Source organism: Scyliorhinus torazame, chromosome 19 (assembly GCF_047496885.1).
Source record: "Scyliorhinus torazame isolate Kashiwa2021f chromosome 19, sScyTor2.1, whole genome shotgun sequence".
Classification (NCBI taxonomy): Eukaryota; Metazoa; Chordata; class Chondrichthyes; order Carcharhiniformes; family Scyliorhinidae; genus Scyliorhinus; species Scyliorhinus torazame.
This window is the reverse complement of record NC_092725.1, coordinates 145,373,139-145,400,291: the sequence shown is the minus strand read 5'-3', so window position 1 is coordinate 145,400,291 and position 27,153 is coordinate 145,373,139. Positions and strand designations below refer to the sequence as shown.

At 48.6% G+C, this 27,153-nt stretch overlaps 1 protein-coding gene across 1 annotated transcript in view; it reads right to left on the bottom strand.

The window, feature by feature from the left end:
- LOC140396588 (uncharacterized) overlaps positions 1–27,153 on the bottom strand; it is a 59,799-nt gene that overhangs the window by 17,140 nt on the left and 15,506 nt on the right. The window contains exons 3-5 of the mRNA XM_072485380.1: positions 22,073–26,391; positions 7,156–7,296; positions 6,863–6,974 (exon numbers count right to left, since the gene is read on the bottom strand). Coding sequence (XP_072341481.1) covers positions 6,863–6,974; positions 7,156–7,296; positions 22,073–26,391 — 4,572 coding nt within the window. The remainder of the gene's footprint in view (positions 1–6,862; positions 6,975–7,155; positions 7,297–22,072; positions 26,392–27,153) is intronic.

Below are 27,153 nucleotides of genomic sequence, written 5' to 3'. Positions count from 1 at the left end.
CATGGGATAGTGGGAAATTTGGCCAGTTGGATAACGAACTGGCTAACCGATAGAAGTCAGAGAGTGGTGGTGGATGGCAAATATTCAGCCTGGATCCCAGTTACCAGTGGCGTACCGCAGGGATCAGTTCTGGGTCCTCTGCTGTTTGTGATTTTCATTAATGACTTGGATGAGGGAGTTGAAGGGTGGGTCAGTAAATTTGCAGACGATACGAAGATTGGTGGAGTTGTGGATAGTAAGGAGGGCTGTTGTCGGCTGCAAAGAGACATAGATAGGATGCAGAGCTGGGCTGAGAAGTGGCAGATGGAGTTTAACCCTGAAAAGTGTGAGGTTGTCCATTTTGGAAGGACAAATATGAATGCGGAATACAGGGTTAACGGTAGAGTTCTTGGCATTGTGGAGGAGCAGAGAGACCTTGGGGTCTATGTTCATACATCTTTGAAAGTTGCCACTCAAGTGGATAGAGCTGTGAAGAAGGCCTATGGTGTGCTCGCGTTCATTAACAGAGGGATTGAATTTAAGAGCCATGAGGTAATGATGCAGCTGTACAAAACTTTGGTAAGGCCACATTTGGAGTACTGTGTACAGTTCTGGTCGCCTCATTTTAGGAAGGATGTGGAAGCTCTGGAAAAGGTGCAAAGAAGATTTACCAGGATGTTGCCTGGAATGGAGAGTAGGTCTTACGAGGAAAGGTTGAGGGTGCTAGGCCTTTTCTCATTAGAGCGGAGAAGGATGAGGGGCGACTTGATAAGAGGTTTATAAGATGATCAGGGGAATAGATAGAGTAGACAGTCAGAGACTTTTTCCCCAGGTGGAACACACCATTACAAGGGGACATAAATTTAAGGTGAAAGGTGGAAGATATAGGAGGGATATCAGAGGTAGGTTCTTTACCCAGAGAGTAGTGGGGGCATGGAATGCACTGCCTGTGGAAGTAGTTGAGTCGCAAACATTAGGGACCTTCAAGCAGCTGTTGGATAGGTACATGGATTACGGGAAAATGATATAGTGTAGATTTATTTGTTCTTAAGGGCAGCACGGTAGCATTGTGGATAGCACAATTGCTTCACAGATCCATGGTCCCAGGTTCGATTCCAGCTTGGGTCATTGTCTGTGCGGAGTCTGCACGTCCTCCCCGTGTCTGCGTGGGTTTCCTCCGGGTGCTCCGGTTTCCTCCCACAGTCCAAAGATGTGCGGGTTAGGTGAATTGGCCAATGATAAATTGCCCTTAATGTCCAAATTGCCCTTGGTGTTGGGTGGAGGTGTTGAGTTTGGGTAGGGTGCTCTTTCCAAGAGCCGGTGCAGACTCAAGGGGCCGAATGGCCTCCTTCTGCACTGTAAATTCAATGATAATCTATGATTAATCTAGGACAAAGGTTCGGCGCAACATCGTGGGCCGAAGGGCCTGTTTTGTGCTGTATTTTCTATGTTCTATGCTGTCATGCCAGTCCCGCCAGCGTGAATCAAACCACCTCCCTTACTGGCGGGCCTGGCGGCGTGGGCGGGCTCCGGAGTCCTGGGGGGGGCGCGGGGCAATCTGGCCCCGGGGGTGCCCCCATGGTGGCCTGGCCCGCGATCGGGGCCCACCGATCCACGGGCAGGCCTGTGCCGTGGGGGCACTCTTTTCCTTCCGCCTCGGCCAGAGCCTCCGCGAAAGTGACACCCTCCGCTGCGCATGCGTGAGGATGACGTTAGCAGCCGCTGACGCTCCCACGCATTCGCGGACTTCCGCCGACCGGCGAGGTCGCTTCGGCTCCGGCTGGCGTGGTGCCAAAGGCCTTTCCCGCCAGCTGGCGGCGCGCCAACCACTCCGGCGCGGGCCTAGCCCCTCGAGGTGAGGGCTTGGCCCCTAAAGGTGCGGAGAAATCCGCACCTTTGGGGCGGCCCGACGCTGGAGTGGTTCACGCCCTCCATCCCGCCGGAACCCCCCGGGTAGGGGACAATCCCGGCTCAGTTCTGGGCACCAGACTTTAATAAGGATGTGAAGGCATTAGAGAGAATGTGGAACAAATTTCCGGGTGGTTCCAGGTCTGAAGGCACTTCAGTGATGAGGGTCGGTTCGAGGAGCTGGCAGTGTTCCCCTCCGAGAAGAGATAGTAAAGAGGATAAAAGCAAATTACTGCAGATGCTGGAATCTGCAACAAAAACAGAAAATATTGGACAATCTCCGCTTCTTCCTCGAAAGAAGCCCGAACAATCCCCACCACCACCACTCTCCTCCGTCTGACTAACCCTGTCTTTTCACTCAACAATTTCTCATTTCCTCCAAACCAAAGATGGTTGCTATGGGTAACTGCATTGATTCCAGTTTTGCCTGTCTCTTCATGGGGTATGTGGAACATTCCTTGTTCCAGTCCTTCCCTGGTCCCATCCCATAATTCTTTTATTCGTACATTGACGACTGTTTCGGTACCACTTCATGTTCCCGTCTGGACCTGGAAAAATGTATCAATTCCGGCTCCAGTTTCTGGGGATAGGCTGTCCCTAATATCCATTACAAACCCACTGACTCCCACAAAGACCTCGAGCACAGCTCTTCACACCCCACATCCTGTAAGGACTCCATCCCATTCTCCCAGTTCCTTTCCTCCGTCGCATATGTTCCGATGATGCCACTTTCCAAAACAGTGCTGCTGACGTTTGTTTGTTAGTTTGTTTGTTATTTACAGCACAGAATGAGGCCATTCGGCCCATCGTGTCTGCACCGACTCCCGAAAGAGCAACCCAGCTCGTCCCATTCCCCAGCCCTATCTCCGTAACCCTCTCAATTCATCACTTTCAAATATATATCCAGCTCTCTTTTGAAACCTCCTGTGGAATCCACCTCCACCACTCCCCTAGGCAGCGGAGTCCAAACCTCAACTACTCTCTAAGTAAAGATGGTTCTGAGTAAAGAAAGAAGACATATCTTCAATCTTCCATAATCCATGATTTCCCACCCACTGTGGTCGACAAGACTCTCAACCGTGTCCGACCCATCTCCCACACCTCTGACCTCACCCCTTCCCCTTCCTCCCAGAACCAGGAGAGGGACCCCTTGTCCTCACTTTTCACCCCACCAACCACCGCATTCAAAGAATCATCCTCCGCCAGACCCGCCAACTCCAGCATGATGCCACTGCCAAACACATCCTCCCCTCACTCCCCCTGTCAGCATTTCACAGGGACTGTTCCCTCTGGGATACCCTGGACCACTCTTCTATCACTCCCAACACCTCACCCTCGTCCCATGGCACCTTCCCATGTAATCACAGACGGTGTAACACCTGCCCCTTTACCTCCTCACTGCTCATCATCCAGGGGCCGAGACACTCTTTTCAAGTATGGCAGCGCTTCACGCGCACCTCCTTCAATCTGGTCTACTGCATTCTCTGCTCCCAGTGCAGTCTACTCTACATTGGAGAGACTAAACGCAGACAGGGTGACCGCTTTGCAGAACATCTCCGGTTCGTCTGCAAGCCGGACCCAGACCTTCCTGTCGCTGCCATTTCAATTCACCGCCTGCTCTCACACCCACATGTCCGTCCTGGGCCTGCTGCAATGTTCCAGTGAAGCCCAGCGCAAACTGGAGGAACAGCACCTCATCTTCCGGTTAGGCATGTTACAGCCTCCGGACTTAACACTGAGCTCAGCAACTTCAGACTGTGAACACTCTTCTCCACCTTCACCCCATTTTTATTTCTATCCATTTATTTTAATTTCTTCCATAGATCTGTTTTTCCCTCACCATTTCTCCTCCCCCACCCAACCTGAGCCATCTGTCCTTTAACACACGGCTCACCTTCGTTCTGCCATTCACACATTATAATTTCTTTATGTGCCACTATCAGCTCCTTTCTTCGCCTTAATGACGCATTTACATTCCTTTTGTCATTTTGTCCATGGCATCTTTGTCAATCTCCACCTATCACTGGCCCCTATTCAGCCTCACCGCTCTACATGCCCCCCCCCCCCCACAACAGTATAAATCTGACCCCATTTCCAGCTCTCTCCAACTTTGACAAAGACTCGAAACGTTGGCTCCTTCACTCTCCACAGATGCTGTCAGACCTGCTGAGATTGTCCAGTATTTTCTGTTTTTGATGGCAAAGAGGATATTTATCAGGGATGTTTAAGTTATGAGGGGGAGTGGGGGTCGAGACAGAACAGAGAAATTGTTTCCACTCGCAGAGCGGTTGGGAAACAGAGTGCGCAGATTTTATTCGATTGGCAAAAGAAACATCAATGACAAAAGAAAAGATTATTTCCTGTGTTGAGTGAATGGGATCTGAATGCACTGCCTGAGACTATGTTCGAGGGAGACCAAAGCGTGGCTTCCAAAATGGGAGATTTGTTAAAAAGATGCAGGCTACGGGAAAAGGGAAATGGCACAAGCTGAGCTTCTCTCCCAAAGACACGATGGACTGAATGACCTTCTCCCCTGCTATAACCACAATGGGCTGAATGGCCTCCTCCCCTGCTATAACCATTCATGATTCAATAAAACCCTGCAACTCTTCACCTCAAAGCACTAAAGTGTACCTTCCTCACATTGTCCAAAGCAGCTCAAAAACAAACCATTGTCACCACTTTCTCAGGGGTAATTAGGGGCGAAGAAGAAGTTCTGGCCACCTTGTTATTGGCGATATCGCAAGAACGAATGAACATTCAAGCTGCTGAAAGTCCCACCCAGCAGCCAACACAATGTTCATCCAGTTTTCTAAACAGTTTTGAGCCAGCCACAAAATAAGAAAAATTATCACAGCTTTATATCTTCCTGAACCTCTTGATCCCTAAAAAAAACAACTTCTTCGGCAAAACAGAAGTAATGACTGGGAAACATGAAATCAAAAAACGAAACTGGGCCACAATGTTCTGTTTCATCAACATAGGTATGGAACATGAGACAGATAATGAGCAGGAGAACTGCACGGTTCGAATGGTCAGGCACTGCCTGCTGACACGACTTGTAAAAAATGTAAATATGGAGGAAAGCATGTCCTGATACCTCAGTCCAGAAATTGGCATGGGTTGTGCTTACCGTTCCTGTAATCCCTGGGATAAAGTGAATGGGTGTCTGCAGCACAGGTCACCAGCCCACACACTCATTTTCAGGCGCTATCTTACTTTTAGATGCACATTTGTCACGAGGTGGTCAGAAAGACCTTCTATGATTGTGTGCTGCGTATGAGAGAGCCTGTGCAGATTATGTCTGAGTGAGCATGGACAACCTGGTACCATCTAGACCAATATATGCCATGGCAAATCATCTCATCATGTTCCTCATATAAAAGCTGCTTCAGAATAAACTTCAATGTTGCTCTGATGCTTCCTCGGATTAGAACATAGAACATAGAACAATACAGCGCCGTACAGACCCTTCGGCCCACGATGTTGCACCAAAACAAAAGCCATCTAACCTACACTATGCCATTATCATCCATATGTTTATCCAATAAACTTTTAAATGCCCTCAATGTTGGCGAGTTCACTACTGTAGCAGGTAGGGCATTCCACGGCCTCACTACTCTTTGCGTAAAGAACCTACCTCTGACCTCTGTCCTATATCTATTACCCCTCAGTTTAAAGTTATGTCCCCTCGTGCCAGCCATTTCCATCCGCGGGAGAAGGCTCTCACTGTCCACCCTATCCAACCCCCTGATCATTTTGTATGCCTCTATTAAGTCTCCTCTTAACCTTCTTCTCTCCAACGAAAACAACCTCAAATCCATCAGCCTTTCCTCATTAGATTTTCCCTCCATACCAGGCAACATCCTGGTAAATCTCCTCTGCACCCGTTCCAAAGCCTCCACGTCCTTCCTATAATGCGGTGACCAGAACTGTACGCAATACTCCAAATGCGGCCGTACCAGAGTTCTGTACAGCTGCAACATGACCTCCTGACTCTGGAACTCAATCCTTCTACCAATAAAGGCCAACACTCCATAGGCCTTCTTCACAACCCTATCAACCTGGGTGGCAACTTTCAGGGATCTATGTACATGGACACCTAGATCCCTCTGCTCATCCACACTTCCAAGAACTTTACCATTAGCCAAATATTCCGCATTCCTGTTATTCCTTCCAAAGTGAATCACCTCACACTTCTCTACATCAAACTCCATTTGCCACCTCTCAGCCCAGCTCTGCAGCTTATCTATATCCCTCTGTAACCTGCTACATCCTTCCACACTATCGACAACACCACCGACTTTAGTATCGTCTGCAAATTTACTCACCCACCCTTCTGCGCCTTCCTCTAGGTCATTGATAAAAATGACAAACAGCAACGGCCCCAGAACAGATCCTTGTGGTACTCCACTTGTGACTGTACTCCATTCTGAACATTTCCCATCAACCACCACCCTCTGTCTTCTTTCAGCTAGCCAATTTCTGATCCACATCTCTAAATCACCCTCAATCCCCAGCCTCCGTATTTTCTGCAATAGCCTACCGTGGGGAACCGTGGGGATTGATGAAGACGTGACTAGTTATCACAGTCCTGAGCAGGGTCTATAAGTAATAAGACCCTAAGCTTAATATGGGTAAGGAATCAGCGGCCTACCACATTTGTTGGCTCAAACCCGAAGTGATGAGTGTCACTGGGTGTTTTCTTATTGAGACACTGTAAACCTCTGATCCAATGAGAAATAGGGGCGTTTCACAATAACTTCATTTGAAGCCTACTTGTGACAATAAGCGATTTTCATTTCATTTCATTTAAAAATGTTAACCCATCCAACAGGGCTATTTCTGAGCATCATTCTATCGTCACTCAATGAAACATGGCCTCTTTGCTTCAGTGTAAGAGTCAGTCCTTCATTATGTCTGGAATCTGTTTGCATGAGGTGCATTTGGGACACATTCAAAATAGAAAACATACCTCCACGGTTAATGTGCACACAGTTCTCGTTTTCCTCCATATTGTCAGGTTGGCCTTTTTTCCACTTTGTGAAATCTGTGGGAGATCCATCGCTCCACAGAAATAGACCCTCCTGTGTGAGAAATGTCCTCATGATTTTAAGGTCTATGTATCAGTGAAGCAAGCAAATAACTTGTAATGTTTATTTTAAATGGATGAAAACCTTGGTTAAAAAAAAGCAGAACCTTTTAAAGGGCCCTACGATGGCATCACTCACATTGATGCAAAGACCATAAGAAATAAGGTCACTTTACCTGGTAACAATCGCTAAGGCCAATCCAAGTTTTAGGTTGTGATGGGTCGTCAGCCTTGATCAGATTTTGAATGAACTGATTGTGTTTATTGCCGTGTATGGAGGCAAGGTGACTACGTGGCTCAATTTGTTGACATTGCATCTTAAACAGAAAAGAAAATAGTTTCAATTTTTGGCTTTTTTAAACCTCATTTGACATGCTTGGTCTGTGGTTTTGTTGTATGATTTACCCTGGAAGGGCTGAAGGTTTCAGGGGACGCCAATCAAACCGATCTTGCCATTTAACCAAATAGCTCATGGAATATGACACCAATATTCACATGAATGAAGCAGTAAGAACACAACTCAAGTTCTTAATCGTAAACACCTAATCTAGGTGTTTTGTGTAAGGAGTATTGAAAGAGACTAAAACACTAACATTTTACTACTGATGTGTTCACCTCCTGATCCCCATTCTCAACTCTTTGTTCTCTTTTATTTGCAACATTTCCATTTTTCTAAGTACTGTCAGCCTAAAGGAGTGGTCTGTGGGAGGGGGGTGATCCGCTGACTGCAGGGACATCATTTTACTTTGGGAGCTCACTTGGTTGTCGCATGCTGACCTCCACATCTGAGGCTGGTCTCTCATGTACCTCGCCAGCTAACTCCACCACCCTCTACTCTGCAGGATGAGAGCCCTGAGGTTCGAGATGTTACCTCCGGTCTTATACCGCTCTCTCCTGTCCTTTCCTCGGGGACACAAAGAATATGGGGAGGCACATGGAGGTGAGTTACCCAGGGGTCTGGAGCTGGTGGCCTGTGTGTGCCAGGCACCTGGCCAAAGAGGACAACACAGGTGTTGGAGGTTTGCTGCAGGGAGGGATGTGAGGGAGATGCAGACAGATGGGTTTTGATTGGCCTCTGGGAGAGTGTGGTAGTGATGTGAGGAGTGGGGGACGGGAGTGATGCCAGGGGAACAGAGGAGGTGACTCACCCCAGCTGCTCTGAGGAGATTGTTCATCTTCTTCCTGCACTGCATGACGGTCTGCCCAGTGAGGCTGCTTGCACTGACTGCCTCTGCCCCTTCACCCAGGCCCAGTTAAAGATAATGGGCTGGAGCCTTCTGCCCACCATGGGAAAGAGGGTATCCTGCCTCTCCTCCACTGCATCCAGAATCCTGTCAATGTCCGGGTCCAGGAAACTCGGGAGCAGCCTCCTTGCTGCCACCTTCCCAGCTGGAATGAGACTGTGTGATAAGCAGCTACAGCTTGTCAAACCCTCCAGCACCAATTCCAGCCCCACTAACCCAACGGGAATGGGAATTTATCTTGATTGACCTGGGTATAGTGTAGGCCTATTGGCATGTCCTAATACCCCCAACGGGAACGAGAATCCCGTGTGATTCAGTCCCGGCATCAACACATCGACTCCCAAAAGGAGAATTCCAGCCTCTGTCCCCTTGTCTTTACTCCCCAGCCAGCAAGAATGAATACTCTCTATCTTCTCTATGAGTTCCCCTTAATATATTGTAAACTTTGATCAAATCACCCCTTAACCTTCTAAGTATCAGAAATTACAACCCTATCTCACCACATAGTTAATTCCTGGAGTCCAGATATCATTCTGCACTCCCTCCAAGGCCAATATATTTTTCCTGAAGTGTGGTGCCCAGAACTAGTCATAATATTCCAGTTGTGGTTTAACCAGGCTTTGTCTTTCTGAAGCATTGTTTGTAACTGCTTATACCCTCATCCTTTAGATATGTAGACCAGCATTTAAACTTGTGGATCATTTTCTAGACTTGTTGATGCAATTTTAATGATCCACATGTTCTTGGAGACTAACTGTCTTTGCACTTCTGCTGTGTTTCACCATTCAGAGAGTTCCTTGTTCTATCTTTTAGTCCAAAGTGGTCAACTAACAATTGCTTACATTGAAAGCCATTTGCCACCGTGTTTTCCATTCACTTAGCCCATCAATATATCTTCAAAATTTTATGCTTTCACCTTCAATGCTTACACAGCTGCCTATCTCTGTGACATTGCCAAATTTGAATAGGGCTCTCTATCTTACCTAAATCATTAATAACTTGGGGCCATGACACAGATCTTTGTGGGACACCAGTAGTTATTTTCTATCAATTAGAGACCTGCACATTATCCCTTTGACAAAGAGTCATCCAGACTGGAAACGTCAGCTCCCTTCTCTCTCCACAGACGCTGTGAGACCTGCTGAGATTGTCCAGTATTTTTAGTTTGGGTTTCAGATTCCAGGATCTGCAGTAATTTGCTTTTATTTATAAGCACATTATCCCTTCTCTCCGTCTCCTTCCATTCAGCCAACTTCTTAACCAGGTCAATAATTAACCTTTGATTCTATAAGTTACATGTCTCTGTGTCAGGATGGCGTGTTGCTTGGAGGGGGAATTTCAGGTCGTGGATGTGGTGATGTGGGCACACGGGGGGTTAATGTAAATACATGTAGGCTAGCTAGACACTAGAGGGAGCACCAGAGACATGACACACACTCAACCACTAGATCAGTTAGCTAGGACACGACCAATGGACATTCACGATACACACAGAGGTGACACCACCACAGGAGAGCATTACACCAACCCATATATAAAGGACACCACACACGTGATCTGCCTCTTTCCAGTGGAGACAGTCAGTGAGTACAGGCACAGGGTTGATTCAATATTACACCCACCACGTGGATTGCAGCAACTGGTTAGTCAGTCTGGGCAGCTATAGTAGGATTAGCAGTAGTGTTGAACCCGAGTAATAGAGTCGATTTCAGCGGGAGCGGTGCGTTAGTGATTTCTGGGAGACCTTCACAGGAGCAGGCTAGTCAATTTCAGCGGGAGCAGTGTGCAAGTGATTTCTGGGAGGTAAGTTTCTCCTTTAAAAACACTTACCTTTGCAGGAGCAGGCCAGTCGATTTCAGCGGGAGCGGTGCGTTAGTGATTTCTGGGAGACCTTCACAGGAGCAGGCAAGTCAATTTCAGCGGGAGCAGTGCGCAAGGGATTTCTGGGAGGAGCAGATGGAGTTTCAGCGGGAGCGGAACGCAGAGGCAGCTGGTGGGTGAGTATTTAGGTAAACACTTACCTGGTCCCGTTTTCGGTCCCTCTTTGCTGTTTTATTTTTAATTTTAGTGTTTAAGGTGGGAACAGGAAGTTCGACCCGCGGACTTCTGGGAAGTCCCTCACCAATAAATTCTGGTGGAGAGGAAACCCGAGACACTACACGTGTAGTGTCTCCCACCCGCCCTCCTCCTCTAACCTAATAATAAAACCCATTGGTGTGAGGTAAGTACCATATTTTATTATTATTATTAATATTTTTTTAAATTTAATTTAGTTGTTAGCCAGATCTTGGTAGAAAGTTAGAGGGATGGCGGGGAAGGGAGTGCAATGTTCCTCCTGCAGGATGTTTGAGGTGAGGGATGCCGTTAGTGTCCCTGCTGATTTTACCTGCAGGAAGTGCTGCCATCTCCAGCTCCTCCAAGACCGAGTTAGGGAACTGGAGCTGGAGTTGGAAGAACTTCGGATCATTCGGGAGGCAGAGGGGGTCATAGATAGCAGCTTTAGGGAATTAGTTACACCAAAGATTGGAGATAGATGGGTAACTGTAAGAGGAACTGGGAAGAAGCAGTCAGTGCAGGGATCCCCTGCGGTCGTTCCCCTGAGAAACAAGTATACCGCTTTGGATACTTGTGGGGGGGGGGACTTACCAGGGGTAAGCCATGGGGTACGGGCCTCTGGCACGGAGTCTGTCCCTGTTGCTCAGAAGGGAAGGGGGGAGAGGAGCAGAGCATTAGTAATTGGGGACTCGATAGTCAGGGGCACAGATAGGAGATTTTGTGGGAGCGTGAGAGACTCACGTTTGGTATGTTGCCTCCCAGGTGCAAGGGTACGTGATGTCTCGGGTCGTGTTTTCCGGGTCCTTAAGGGGGAGGGGGAGCAGCCCCAAGTCGTGGTCCACATTGGCACTAACGACATAGGTAGGAAAGGGGACAAGGATGTCAGGCAGGCTTTCAGGGAGCTAGGATGGAAGCTCAGAACTAGAACAAACAGAGTTGTTATCTCTGGGTTGTTGCCCGTGCCACGTGATAGTGAGATGAGGAATAGGGAGAGAGAGCAATTAAACACGTGGCTACAGGGATGGTGCAGGCGGGAGCGATTCAGATTTCTGGATAACTGGGGCTCTTTCTGGGGAAGGTGGGACCTCTACAGACAGGATGGTCTACATCTGAACCTGAGGGGCACAAATATCCTGGGGGGAGATTTGTTAGTGCTCTTTGGGGGGGTTTAAACTAATGCAGCAGGGGCATGCAAACCTGGATTGTAGTTTTAGGGTAAGGGAGAATGAGAGTATAGAGGTCAGGAGCACAGATTTGACGTCGCAGGAGGGGGCCAGTGTTCAGGTAGGTGGTTTGAAGTGTGTCTACTTCAATGCCAGGAGTATACGAAATAAGGTAGGGGAACTGGCAGCATGGGTTGGTACCTGGGACTTCGATGTTGTGGCCATTTCGGAGACATGGATAGAGCAGGGACAGGAATGGATGTTGCAGGTTCCGAGGTTTAGGTGTTTTAGTAAGCTCAGAGAAGGAGGCAAAAGAGGGGGAGGTGTGGCGCTGCTAGTCAAGAGCAGTATTACGGTGGTGGAGAGGATGCTAGATGGGGACTCATCTTCCGAGGTAGTATGGGCTGAGGTTAGAAACAGGAAAGGAGAGGTCACCCTGTTGGGAGTTTTCTATAGGCCTCCAAATAGTTCTAGGGATGTATAGGAAAGGATGGTGAGGATGATCCTGGATAAGAGCGAAAGTAACAGGGTAGTTATTATGGGAGACTTTAACTTTCCAAATATTGACTGGAAAAGATATAGTTCGAGTACATTAGATGGGTCGTTTTTTGTACAGTGTGTGCAGGAGGGTTTCCTGACACAATATGTTGACAGGCCAACAAGAGGCGAGGCCACGTTGGATTTGGTTTTGGGTAATGAACCAGGCCAGGTGTTGGATTTGGAGGTAGGAGAGCACTTTGGGGACAGTGACCACAATTCGGTGACGTTTACGTTAATGATGGATAGGGATAAGTATACACCGCAGGGCAAGAGCTATAGCTGGGGGAAGGGCAATTATGATGCCATTAGACGTGACTTGGGGGGGATAAGGTGGAGAAGTAGGCTGCAAGTGTTGGGCACACTGGATAAGTGGAGCTTGTTCAAGGATCAGCAACTGCGTGTTCTTAATAAGTATGTACTGGTCAGGCAGGGAGGAAGGGGTAGAGCGAGGGAACCGTGGTTTACCAAAGAAGTGGAATCTCTTGTTAAGAGGAAGAAGGAGGCCTATGTGAAGATGAGGTGTGAAGTTTCAGTTGGGGCGATGGATAGTTACAAGGTAGTGAGGAAGGATCTAAAGAGAGAGCTAAGACGAGCAAGGAGGGGACATGAGAAGTATTTGGCAGGTAGGATCAAGGAAAACCCAAAAGCTTTCTATAGGTATGTCAGGAATAAGCGAATGACTAGGGAAAGAGTAGGACCAGTCAAGGGCAGGAATGGGAAGTTGTGTGTGGAGTCTGAAGAGATAGGCGAGATACTAAATGAATATTTTTCGTCAATATTCACTCAGGAAAAAGATAATGTTGTGGAGGAGAATGCTGAGACCCAGGCTATTAGAATAGATGGCATTGAGGTACGTAGGGAAGAGGTGTTGGCAATTCTGGACAGGCTGAAAATAGATAAGTCCCCGGGGCCTGATGGGATTTATCCAAGGATTGTCTGGGAGGCCAGGGAAGAGATTGCTGGACCTTTGGCTTTGATTTTTATGTCATCATTGGCTACAGGAATAGTGCCAGAGGACTGGAGTATAGCAAATGTGGTCCCTTTGTTCAAAAAGGGGAGCAGAGACAACCCCGGCAACTATAGACCGGTGAGCCTCACGTCTGTAGTGGGAAAAGTCTTGGAGGGGATTATAAGAGACAAGATTTATAATCATCTAGATAGGAATAATATGATCAGGGATAGTCAGCATGGCTTTGTGAAGGGTAGGTCATGCCTCACAAACCTTATTGAGTTCTTTGAGAAGGTGAATGAACAGGTAGACGAGGGTAGAGCAGTTGATGTATATGGATTTCAGCAAAGCGTTTGATAAGGTTCCCCACGGTAGGCTATTGCAAAAAATACGGAGGCTGGGGATTGAGGGTGATTTAGAGATGTGGATCAGAAATTGGCTAGCTGAAAGAAGACAGAGGGTGGTGGTTGATGGGAAATGTTCAGAATGGAGTACAGTCACAAGTGGAGTACCACAAGGATCTGTTCTGGGGCCGTTGCTGTTTGTCATTTTTATCAATGACCTAGAGGAAGGCGCAGAAGGGTGGGTGAGTAAATTTGCAGATGATACTAAAGTCGGTGGTGTTGTCGACAGTGTGGAAGGATGTAGCAGGTTACAGAGGGATATAGATAAGCTGCAGAGCTGGGCTGAGAGGTGGCAAATGGAGTTTAATGTAGAGAAGTGTGAGGTTATTCACTTTGGAAGGAATAATAGGAATGTGGAATATTTGGCGAATGGTAAAGTTCTTGGAAGTGTGGATGAGCAGAGGGATCTAGGTGTCCATGTACATAGATCCCTGAAAGTTGCCACCCAGGTTGATAGGGTTGTGAAGAAGGCCTATGGAGTGTTGGCCTTTATTGGGAGAGGGATTGAGTTCCGGAGTCAGGAAGTCATGTTGCAGCTGTACAAAACTCTGGTACGGCCGCATTTGGAGTATTGCGTACAGTTCTGGTCACCGCATTATAGGAAGGACGTGGAGGCTTTGGAGCGGGTGCAGAGGAGATTTACCAGGATGTTGCCTGGTATGGAGGGAAAATCTTATGAGGAAAGGCTGATGGACTTGAGGTTGTTTTTGTTAGAGAGAAGAAGGTTAAGAGGAGACTTAATAGAGGCATACAAAATGATCAGGGGGTTAGATAGGGTGGACAGTGAGAGCCTTCTCCCGCGGATGGAAATGGCTGGCACGAGGGGACATAGCTTTAAACTGAGGGGTAATAGATATATGACAGAGGTCAGAGGTAGGTTCTTTACGCAAAGAGTAGTGAGGCTGTGGAATGCCCTACCTGCAACAGTAGTGAACTCGCCAACATTGAGGGCATTTAAAAGTTTATTGGATAAACATATGGATGATAATGGCATAGTGTAGGTTAGATGGCTTTTGTTTCGGTGCAACATCGTGGGCCGAAGGGCCTGTACTGCGCTGTATCGTTCTATGTTCTATGTTCTAAGTGTAAATAGTTTAATAAACGTGTTGAATTTATCTCCATGTCTGAACCTTCCTTTGTCAGGTGCACCACAAGGAAGCCGCTTATGTTACACCGAGAACGTAACAAATCAGTGGAGATCCCGTATCTCTGCTACTTTTGGCATCGAGATCAGTTTTGTCCAACTCACAGCCCATTGATGAACTTGCTCTGAACTTGTTGGATATTTAACTGGTTTATATTTGAAAACTGCCGTGAACTGCTCAGCGAATCACAGGCGGGTTTCGCCCTCCCTGTGATCGAGGCAGAGAGAAACCGCCTGTGATGGGACAAGCAGAGACGTTTTGGAGGCAAGGTCCAGCGATTGGAACCTGAGGCACCCAGAGTGGCAGGAGCCAGGCAGGCCAGAGGTCAGGGTGGGGGGGGTGAGGCATGCCAGAGGTCAGGATGGGGGGGGGGGGAGGCAGGCCAGAGGTCAGGGTGGGGGGGGGTGAGGCAGGCCAGAGGTCAGGGTGGGGGGAGGCAGGCCAGAGGTGAGGGTGGGGGCGGAGGCAGACCAGAAGTCAGGGTGGGGGGAGGGGCAGGCCAGAGGTCAGGGTGGGGGGGGGTGAGGCAGGCCAGAGGTGAGGGTTGGGGGTGGGGGGGGAGGCAGGCCAGAGGTCAGGGTGGGGGAGGAGGCAGGCCAGTGGTCAGGGTGGGGGGGGGGGGAGAGGCAGGCCAGAGGTCAGGGTGGGGGGGGGGCAGGCCAGAGGTCAGGGTGGGGGGTGAGGCAGGCCAGAGGTCAGGGTGGGGGGGGGAGGCAGGCCAGAGGTCAGGGTGTGGGTGGGAGGCAGGCCAGAGGTCAGGGTGGGGGGGTGAGGCAGGCCAGAGGTCAGGTTGGGGGAAGACAGGCCACAGGTGAGGGTGGGGGGGGGAAGAGGCAGGCCAGAGCTGCGGGGCGGGGGTGGAGGAGGGTGCAGGCAGGCCAGAGCTGGCGGAATGGAGGCAAGCAGGCCCAAAAAGGGGCCCAGGTTAGCTCAAGCATGGTCGAGCTCATTGAGCCCTTGTGGCCTAGAGCAGAGGACAAGGCAGCTAGAACACGTGTGAGGCTGAAAAGGGCCATCCCATCGCAACCCAAGTCAGACTGCAGACTGTGTGAGAGAGTTCGGTGGCAGGAAGAGGCGGCGCGGGCAGGGGGGTGGGAGACCAGTATGAGGTTGGCAGAGAGAGAGTGAGGGGGAGAGAGTGGGAAAAGGAGAGAGTGTGAGAGGGAGAGGGAGTAAGAGGAAGGGAATGTGAGAGGGAGAGAGAGTGAGAGGGAGAGAGTGTGAGGGGGAGAGAGAGTGAGAGGAAGGGAGTGTCAGAGGGAGAGAGAGTGAGTGGGAGGGAGTGTCAGAGGGAGAGAGAGTGAGAGGGAGGGGGAAAGGGAGAGAATGTGAGAGAGAAGGGGGAGAATGAGAGGGGGCGAGAGAGAGTGGGAGAGAGAGAGAGTGGGAGAGAGGAAGAGAGTGAGAGTGGGAGAGAGAGGGAGAGTGTGAGGGGGAGAGAGAGAGTGGGTGAGAGAGGGAGAGTGTGAGGGGGAGAGAGAGGGAGAGTGTGAAGGGGAGAGAGAGGGAGAGAAAGAGCGTGGGAGAAGGAGAGAGTGACAGTGTGAGTGTGAGTGACCCAGGTGATCGAGGTGGTGGGTTTGGTGGCTCGCTGAATTGGATTTTGTCAATGAATTAGTGTGAGAGGAGGTTTAACATGGTGGCTGGACACTGATTAAAAGGCTGTTGTATCGCGGCTGATGTCAAGTTCATGTTTCTATGGGCGGGATTGTCTGGCCGTGCCCGGCGATCGGAGAATCCCGCCCAAGGTCAGTGTAGTTCTCCATTGTACGCGGTCCACCCATGGCGATCCTGCAGCGGATGTGGCGGCAGCGGGAGAATGCAGTCCGTGACTCTGGTGTGTTGTTGGAGCTGCATTCATTATTCCATTCCACTCCTGATCTGTGCCTTGTCGATGATGGACGGGCTTTGGTGAGTCAGGAAGTGAGTTACTCTGCAGAAATCCCGGCCACTGACCTGCCACTTCATTCAGATGGTTTGTCCAATTCAGATTCTGATCAATGAATCAATTAGGGAGCATATTGCGGAGCTGTTGACAAATTTTCCAGGTCTCTCTGAACACGGCATTAGTCGCGGGGGACTGGAGATCGCAAATGTGATGCCGAGAAAAATAAGTTAATATGAGACAGTCAACATGGCTTTGTCAAGGACAGGTCATGTCTGACAAATTTAACTGAGGTCTTTGACAAGGTGACACAGGCAGTAGGTGAGGGTAGTGCCATGGATGTTGTATATTTGAACTTTCAGAAAGCATTTGATACAGTGCCACATGGCAGGTTGGTTAGCAAATTAAACATGTTTAAACTGGTGTCCCAGGGCTCAGTATTGGACCCTTGCTTTTTCTGATTTATAGAAATGATTCAGAATTGGGCGTTGAGGGCAAAATCTCTAAATTGGCAGATGATACTAAGCTCGGGAGAATAGTGAATTGTGAGGATGATGCTGAGTAATTTCAGAGGGACATTGACAAGTTGGCCAAATGGGCAGACACCTGGCAGGTGGACTTCAACGCAGTGAAATGTGAGATATGCATTTTGGTAAAAGAAACACGGGGAGACAATACAGGCTCAATGGTACAACTGTGAGGGGAGTCCAGGAGCAGGGCGACCTCGGGGTTCAAGAGCATTATTCTCTGAAGGTGGCCAGGCAAGTTGAAACAGTTGTTAAGAAGGCTTATAGCATCCTTGGGTTTATAAATAGAGGCACAGAGTATAAAAACAAGGAAGTGATGCTGCACCTCCACAAATCATTGGCCAGACCACATTTGGAACATTGTGTTCAGTTCTGGGCACCTTCTGTAAGAAAGGATGTTAAATCCCTGGAGAGAGGGTGGAGGAGATTTACTAGAACGATACCAGGAATGAGGAATTTTAGATACAAGGGGAGATTGGAGAAATTGGGCTTGTTCTCCTTGGAGCAGAGAAGATTAAGAGGCGACCTTATTGAGGTGTTCAAAATTCTGGACAATTTTGACAGGGTAAAGGAGGATATTCTGCTTCCACTAGTTGGTAAGTCAGTGACTAGGGGTCATAATTTCAAGATGGTCAGCAAGAGAGTTCGGAGTGAGATGAGGAGAAACTTCTTTACTCAGAGAGCTGTTGGGGTTTGGAATGCGCTGCCTGGGAGAGTGGTGGAGGTGGATTCTATACGTTTCAAAAGAGAGCTGGATATATATTTGAATTTAGAGGGTTACGGAGATAGGGCTGGAGAATGGGACTAGCTGGGTTGCTCTTTCGGGAGCCGGTGCAGTCACGATGGGCCGAATGGCCTCTTTCTGTACTGTAAATAACAATGGTAACCACCAGGATATTGATATGGGGTTTTCAGGAAAGGCAGTGTCATTGTGTATTTTGTTTGAGTGGCATATCTGTTAACTCCCTCAAGCCCTCCGCTAAGTAACAAATCAAACGTGTGGTGGAATAAACACTGAGCTCTATACTATCGAGAACAAAGCAATGCACTTCATCAGCCCCTGCTGCTCGAATATCTACCTACTCCACAGCTGTAATGTGCTCTAACTACACGATACACTGCAGTAACTCCAGTTCTTCCAGGTATTCACCTTCACCATCCTGGAAGAACAAAAGTATAAGACACACGGCAACAGCATTAACCTCTCCTATTTCAGAATCACAGAATAATACAGCGCAGAAAAGGCCCTTCGGCCCATTGAGTGTACACCACCGCACAAAGGCCCTGATCTGCCAATCTTAATCCCATTTGCCAGCACTTGGCCCATAGCCTTGAATGTTACGACGTGCCAAGTGTTCATCCAGGTAATTGTTAAAGGAACCCGCCTCTACCACCCACCCAGGCAGTGCATTCCAGACCGTTATCACACTGGGTAAAAAAGATTTTCCTCAAATCTCCCCTGAATCTCCTGTCTCTCACCTTGAACTTGTGTCCCCCTCGTAACTGACCCTTCAACTCAGGGGAACAGCTGCTCCCTATCCACCCTGTCCATGCCCCTCATAATCATATACAACTCGATTAGGTCACCCTCAGTCTTTTCTGCTCCAGCGAAAACAACCCAAGTCTATCCAACCTCTCTTCATAACTGAAATGTTCCATCCCAGACAACATCCTGGTGAATCACCTCTGCACCCCCTCCAGTGCAATCACATCCTTCCTATAATGTGGCGACCAGAACTGCACACAGTGCTCCAGCTGTGGCCTCACCAAAGTTCTATAAAACTCCAACATGACCTCCCTGCTTTTGAAGTGCAAAGGGACTTGGGAGTCCTAGTCCAGGATTCTCTAAAGGTAAACTTGCAGGTTGAGTCTGTAATTAAGAAAGCAAATGCAATGTTGTCATTTATCTCAAGAGGCTTGGAATATAAAAGCAGGGATGTACTTCTGAAGCTTTATAAAGCATTAGTTAGGCCCCATTTAGAATACTGTGAGCAATTTTGGGCCCCACACCTCAGGAAGGACATACTGGCACTGGAGTGGGTCCAGCGGAGATTCACACGGAGGATCCCAGGAATGGTAGGCCTAACATACGATGAACGTCTGAGGATCCTGGGATTGTATTCATTGGAGTTTAGGAGGTTAAGGGGAGATCTAATAGAAACTTACAAGATAATGAATGGCTTAGATAGGGTGGATGTAGGGAAGTTGTTTCCATTAGCAGGGGAGACTAGGACCCGGGGGCACAGCCTTAGAATAAAAGGGAGTCACTTTAGAACAGAGATGAGGAGAAATTTCTTCAGCCAGAGAGTGGTGGGTCTGTGGAATTCATTGCCACAGAGGGCAGTGGAGGCCGGGACGTTGAGTGTCTTTAAGACAGAAGTTGATGAATTCTTGATTTCTTGAGGAATTAAGGGCTATGGAGAGAGAGCGGGTAAATGGAGTTGAAATCAGCCATGATTGAATGGAGGAGTGGACTCCATGGGCCGAATGGCCTTACTTCCGCTCCTATGTCTTATGGTCTTATGGTAATCTATGCTTCGATTAATAAAGGCAAGTGTTCCATATGCTTTTTACACCACCCTATTAACCTGCCCTTCTGCCTTCAGAGATCTCTGGACAAACACGCCAAGGTCCCTTTATTCCTCAGAACTTCCCAGTGTCAGACCATTCATTAAATATTTCCTTGTCAAATTAACCTTCCAAAGTGTATCCTCTCACACTTTTCAGGGTTAAATTCCAGCTGCCCCTTTTCTGCCCATTTGACCAGCCCGTCTGTATCTCCCTGTAGCCCGGGACACTCAACCTCACTGTTACCCACCCGGCCAATCTTTATGTCATCCGCAAACTTACTGATCCTAACCCCCCACATAGTCATCTACATCAGTTATATAAACGATGAATAATAGGGGGCCCAGCACGGATCCCTGTGGTACCCCACTGCTCACTGTCTTCCAGTCACTAAAGCAGCCGTCTGTCATCACCCTCTGTCTCCTACAGCTAAGCCAATTTTGAATCCACCTTACCAAGTTCCCCTGTATCCAGGTGCATTTACCTTCTTTATATCTCCCATGTGGGACCTTGTCAAAGGCTTTGCTGAAATCCAGGTAAACTGATTTCTGCATCAATGGCTCCGAAGTGGAGATGGTCGATAACTTTAAGTTCCTGGGGGTCACCATCACCAGCAGTCTGTCCTGGTCCACTCACATTGATGCAACAATCAAGAAAGCCCAACAACGGAAACTAAAGAAATTTGGCATGTCTGCATCGACTCTCACAAACTGCTACAGATGTGCGAGAGAGAGCATCCTATCCGGCTGCATCACAGCCTGGTATGGCAACTGCCCGGTCCAAGATCGCAAGAAACTGCAGAGTGTGGTGAACTCAGCCCAACGCATCACACAAGCTTGCCACCCCCACATTGATTCTGTCTACACCTCCCGCTGCCTCAGGAAGGCAGACAGCATTATCAGAGACCCCTCCCACCCAGGCTTTGCCTTCTTCCAGACCCTTCCATCAGACAGAAGGTACAGAAGTCTGAAGACCCGCACATCCAGACATAGGAACAGCTTCTTCCCCACAGCTACTAGACTCCTCAACGACTCCCCCTCGGACTGATCTGTTCCCTGTAAGAACACTATTCATGACGCCCTATGCTGCTCTTGCTCAGTATTTGCTTTGTTCGGCCCCTTGTTCCGCACTGTAACCAATCACTGTTTGTCGATGTAGCATTTGTCAATGTTCTCTGTTGATTATTCTTTTTGTCTACTATGTACGTACTGTGTACGTTCCCTCGGCCGCAGGAAAATACTTTTCACTGTACTTCGGTACATGTGACAATAAATCAAATCAAGTCAAATCAAACTACATCAACTGCATTACCCTCATCTACATACTTAGTCCTGTGCTCAAAAACATCAATCAAATCTGTTCGGCATGACTTCCCTCTGACAAAGCCATGCTGACTATTCCTGATCACATCTTGCCTCTCCAAGTGAAGATAGATTCTCTCCTTCAGAATTTTCTCCAATTGTCTCCCACCACTGACATGAGACTCACTGGCCTGTTGTTCCCTGGCTTATCTCTACAGCCTTTCTTAACTAGTGGGACCACATTCACAGTTCTCCAGTCCTCTGGCACTCCCCCCGTGGCCAGAGAAGAATTAAAAATTTGCATCAGGACCCCTATGACCTCCTCCCTCACCTCCCTCAGCAGCCTGGAACACTATTCGTCCAGACCTGGAGATTTCACCACTTTTAATCCTGCCAACACCTCCAATACCTTGTCCCTCCCTATGGCAACTTGCTCAATAACCTCACAGTCTCTCTCCCCGAGTTCCATATCTGCCTCATTCTCTTGGATGAAGACAGACGTGGAATATTCATTTAACACCTACCAATGTCCTCTGGCTCCACCCATAGATACCCCCTTGGTCCCTAATGGGCCCTACGTTTCCCTGTTTATCCTCTTCCCATTGATATATTTATGGAATATCTTGGGATTTTCCCTACTTTTACCAACCAGAGATTTCTCACCTCCCCTCTTTGCTCCCCTAATTGCTTTCTTAAGCTCCATCCTGCACTTTCTGTACTCCACTAATGCCTCTATTGATTTGCTACCCTTGTACTTAGTAAAAGCCTCTCTTTTCCTTCTCATCATATCCTGAATGTCTCTGGTCATCCATGGTCCTCTGGGCTTGTTACTGCTTCCTATTACCCTAGAGAGAACATGTTGTACCCTCCCCATTTCCTCTTTGAACACCTCCATTTCTCTTCTGTAGATCTTCCCACCAGTAACTTGTTCCAATCTAGCTTGGCCAGATCCTGCTTTATTTTACTAAAGTCTGCCCACCCCCAATTCAAGACCTTTTTCTGCAATTTGTCTCATTCCTTGTCCATAACAAACTTAAATTGCACCATGTTGTGGTCGCTATCACTAAAATGCTCCCCCACCATCACCTCAACCACCTGTCCAGCTTCAATTTACAACAATATTCCACACCATCCTGACTTGTGACTGTTGTCAGTAATGTGTCACATCTTCATTGTCATCGGAACTCCATACCTGATTATATTGTAACGGTCTCTACACTATACAGTTTCATGGTTCTAGACGTCTATCATTACCCGAGTCAGCTCAAGAAGTTAGACATAAAGAAAATAAAATTGAGACATTTTGTCTTACCTCAGCTTCTATCCAGGTTTTTTTCATCTTGGGGAAGAATTGATAACAAGATGATAAATATTGATAATGAGTCCATCCAGGGAGACAAGCTCCTTTGTATTTCTGGCCCAGGACTTCAGACTGAAAATCGGGAATTGTGTCAAAATATGGATGAGCTTGATCCAGTTTCTGTTTTGCTGCAGACGAGTATGGATAAGGTTTTTTATGGTGGGCCAAAGATGCCATTTCTGATGAAGATGCCTCTACTTGGTAAATTGGAAGAGGTTCTTCAGGGTATGATGGAGACATGGTTTTAGCATGAGTTCCAACTTCAGGATAAGGTGGTATTCTCATTCGAGGATAAAGCAGGGGTTTAATTCTAGGATCAGGTGAAGATTTCACTTTTTGATGAGGTGGTGACAGCTTTCTAGAATAAGGCTGGGGTGCTGGTTCAGCGTAAAGTTGAGATGTCATTTCAGGATGAGGTGGGGATATCGCCTCAGGGCGAAGCAGGAATCCCATATCTGGTTGCGTTGGAGATCGCATTTCTTGATAATGAAGAGGTGCCGCTTCAGGATACAATGATGATGTTGCTTCAGGATGAGGTGGAGACATTGTTGCAGGATAAGGGGAAGGTACCAGTTTAAGATAAGCTGAAGGTTTCGGCAGGAATGACACTTCAGGGTGAGGTGGAGACTTCACATCAGGATGAGGTGGAGAGAACTCTTCAGAATGAGGTAGCGATGTTACTTGAGGATAAGGAGGAGGATGCAGTTTAGAAAATGGCAGATGTGCCGTTTCAAAATAAGATGAAGACATCATTTCAGGGGCACGCATTAATAGCCCTTCAGGATGAGATGGAGGAGCTACTTTAAGTGATGGTCGGAACTTCATATCATGTGATGGGGAGGACCTTGTGTCATGTGAGGGCATGTCCAATGAGGGCAGGGTGGCCCTATCAGGTGATGGGGGAGGTGCCACATGCAATTGGAGAGGTGCTAATTCAGATACGGGAATAGGTGCCACATCAGATGAAGGTGGACGTGCCTTGGAAGTGGATACCACCACCTCAGAGGATACTAGTGGTCCCACTACAGATAAAGATGGAGGTTCCTTTTCAATAAAAAATGGAGATGTCAATTCTGGTGTTCGTGGTGATGCCACTTCAGGTGAAGATGGTGATGCCACTTCAGGTGAAGGTGGTGATGCCAATTCTGGTGTTCGTGGTGATGCCACTTCAGGTGAAAGTGGTGATGCCAATTCTGGTGAAGGCGGTGATGCCACTTCAGGTGAAGGTGGTGATGCCAATTCTGGTGTTCGTGGTGATGCCACTTCAGGTGAAGGTGGTGATGCCAATTCTGGTGAAGGTGGTGATGCCAATTCAGATGTTCGCGGTGATGCCAATTCAGGTGAAGGTGGCGATGACACTTCAGGTAAAGGTGGCGATGCCACTTCAGGTGTTCGTGGTGATGCCACGTCTGGTGAAGGTGGTGTTGCCACTTCAGGTGTTCGTGGTGATGCCATATCTGGTGAAGGTGGTGATGCCATGTCTGGTGTTCGTGGTGATGCCACGTCTGGTGAAGGTGGTGGTGGCATGTCTGGTGGTGATGGTGATGCCATGTCTGGTGTTCGTGGTGATGCCACGTCTGGTGAAGGTGGTGGTGGCATGTCTGGTGAAGGTGGTGTTGCCACTTCAGGTGCTCGTGGTGATGCCATATCTGGTGGTGATGGTGATGCCTTGTCTGGTGAAGGTGGTGGTGCCACGTCTGGTGATCGTGGCAATGCCACATCTGGTGAAGGTGGTGATGCCATATCTGGTGGTGATGGTGATGCCATGTCTGGTGTTCGTGGTGATGCCACGTCTGGTGAAGGTGGTGATGCCATGTCTGGTGAAGGTGGTGTTGCCACTTCAGGTGTTCGTGGTGATGCCATATCTGGTGGTGATGGTGATGCCATGTCTGGTGAAGGTGGTGGTGCCACGTCTGGTGATCGTGGCAATGCCACATCTGGTGAAGGTGGTGATGCCATATCTGGTGGTGATGGTGATGCCATGTCTGGTGTTCGTGGTGATGCCACGTCTGGTGAAGGTTGTGATGCCATGTCTGGTGAAGGTGGTGTTGCCACTTCAGGTGTTCGTGGTAATGCCACATCTGGTGAAGGTGGTGATGCCATATCTGGTGAAGATGGTGATGCCACTTCTGGTGATCGTGGCGATGCCACATCTGGTGAAGGTGGTGATGCCACATCTGGTGAAGATGGTGATGCCACTTCTGGTGAAGATGGTGATGCCATTTCAGGTGATCGTGGCGATGCCACGTCTGGTGAAGGTGGTGATGCCACATCTGGTGAAGATGGTGATGCCACTTCTGGTGATCGTGGCGATGCCACATCTGGTGAAGGTGGTGATGCCACATCTGGTGAAGATGGTGATGCCACTTCTGGTGAAGATGGTGATGCCATTTCAGGTGATCGTGGTGATGCCACGTCTGGTGAAGGTGGTGATGTTAATTCTGGTGAAGGTGGTGAATGCACTTCAGGTGAAGATCGAGCTACCAGTTCAGGAGAAGATGGTGAAGCTACTTCAGATGAAGATGGTGATGCTACTTCAGATGAAGATGGTGATGCCACTTCTGGTGAATGTGGTGATGCCACTTCTGGTGAAGATGGTGATGCCACTTCTGGTGAAGGTGGTGATGCCACATCTGGTGAAGATGGTGATGCCACTTCTGGTGAAGATGGTGATGCCACATCTGGTGAAGGTGGTGATGCCACTTCTGGTGAAGGTGGTGATGCCACATCTGGTGAAGATGGTGATGCCACTTCTGGTGAAGATGGTGATGCCACTTCTGGTGATCGTGGCGATGCCACTTCTGGTGATCGTGGTGATGCCACATCTGGTGAAGGTGGTGATGCCACATCTGGTGAAGATGGTGATGCCACTTCTGGTGACCGTGGCGATGCCATTTCAGGTGAAGGCGGTGATGCAAATTCAGGTGTTCGTGGTGATGCCAATTCAGGTGACGTTGGTGGTGCCAATTGAGGCGAAGATTGTGCTGATACTTCAGGTGAAGGTTGTGGTGTCAATTCAGGTGATCGTGGTGATGCCATATCTGGTGAAGGTGGTGATGCCACGTCTGGTGAAGGTGGTGATGCCACTTCAGGTGATCGTGGTGATGCCATTTCAGGTGAAGCTGGTGTTGCTTCCCCAGGTGAAGGTGCTGGTGCCAATTGAGATGAAGGTGGTGATGCCACTTCTGGTGATCGTGGCGATGCCACTTCTGGTGAAGGTGGTGATGCCACTTCTGGTGATCGTGGTGATGCCACTTCTGGTGAAGGTGGTGATGCCACTTCTGGTGATCTTGGTGATGCCAATTCAGGCGAAGATGGTGATGCCACCCCAGGTGATTGTGCTGGTGCCAATTCAGGTGCAGATGGTGATGCGAGTTCTGGTGTTCGTGGTGATGCCACTTCGGGTGAAGGTACCAATTCAGATGATTGTGGTGATGCCAGTTCAGGTGAAGGTGCCAATTCTGGTGATCGTGGTGATGCCACTTCAGGTGAAGGTGGTGATGCGAGTTCTGGTGTTCGTGGTGATGCCACTTCGGGTGAAGGTACCAATTCAGATGATTGTGGTGATGCCAGTTCAGGTGAAGGTGCCAATTCAGGTGATCGTGGTGATGCCACTTCAGGTGAAGGTGCCAAGAAAGTCTGGGATGAATGAACAGGATAATGTGCAGATGCTGCATCTGGTGCAGATGGTGCTCGCCCTTTAGGATTTGGCACTGGCTGCATTCCAGGAGAAATAAGCACTATCCCTTTAGACAAAGGTGGAGCTGACACTTTAGCCGAGGGTAACAGTGCCTTTTTTGGATACGGTGATGCTGCCATTTGAGTGTAAGGTGGAGATGCATCATCCGGATAAAGAGAATGCATCACTTCAGTGGAAGGCTGAGCGAGAACTTCTGAATAATACTGTTGCTCTATTTCATCATTACTGACAGGATGTGATGAAGGACCACCGATGGTGATTCCAGGATCAGGAAGAGGTTCCACCATGCGATTAAGAGGCTGCATAACTTCAGGAAAAGGGTGATATTCCTTTAGTTTATCATTCTCAGGATAAGGATAAGATGCTCCATCAGGATAAGGGTAATTTTGTTGGTTGTCTGCATACTCGCGATAAAACACTACCTCGGAAGGATTTGGTGATACCACATGCAATGGACTCTGTGTCTGCTGATGGTTGTTAGAAGGATTGGCAGCTTTCTTGTCCGCTGAATAAGGTTGTTCTAATGTTTCTCGCTTCTTCAACACACTCAATAAGTTCTGAATATCGGAAGCTGTTGTTAAATTAGATAAACAAGAGTGAAAAAAAACACACAGAGAATTTCCCACAAATACTATTACTTATACTTGAGTGTAGGTACGTCAATATGACATCATGGCATTTTGAAACACGCGCCGTGTCCTCACAAAGGTGAAACTATTCATCAGGAAAGGAACCAAAGAGCGCAATTCAACCAGAACATGTCTAAGGGCTGAATTCTTCCGCCCCGCCCAACACAAAACCGGCACGGACGGGATGGCTCGGCCGAAGAATCCCGCTCCAAGTGTCATTTTGGGTGAGTTTGGAGGGTTATTCCTGGTGGCTTTTGGAGAACCACACCAGTATTCAACCACACTCAGTCATTTTTTGGGGTCTTGGGGAACTCCTCCCCGGTTTCGCCCACACTACGATTCTCCACCCTCGTTGCAGTCTCGCTCGAGTGACACGAGGCTGGTGAAAAGCGGGAGAGGTCGAAAGCGAGAACCGCACCAGGCGCCAAACAGTTTGCGATGCAACCGGCCCACTTCTGTAGGCGAAATCGGGATCTCGCCGTAGCATGGCCAATCATCACCATTTAGCCCCATTTCCATACAATCAATGAGTCATGCCTTATCCAACGGCCTCCCGTCATTCAGCGGCCTCCCCAGCAAGTGGTCACGCTGGCGCCAATTAGAAAAACGTGAACCTGGCGGAAGGGTTTCTGCGGGAGGCCGAGGAGGGGAGTAGCCATCTGTGCTCACAGGCAAAGGGCCCGGGGTCGCTGGGCTTGCTGCTC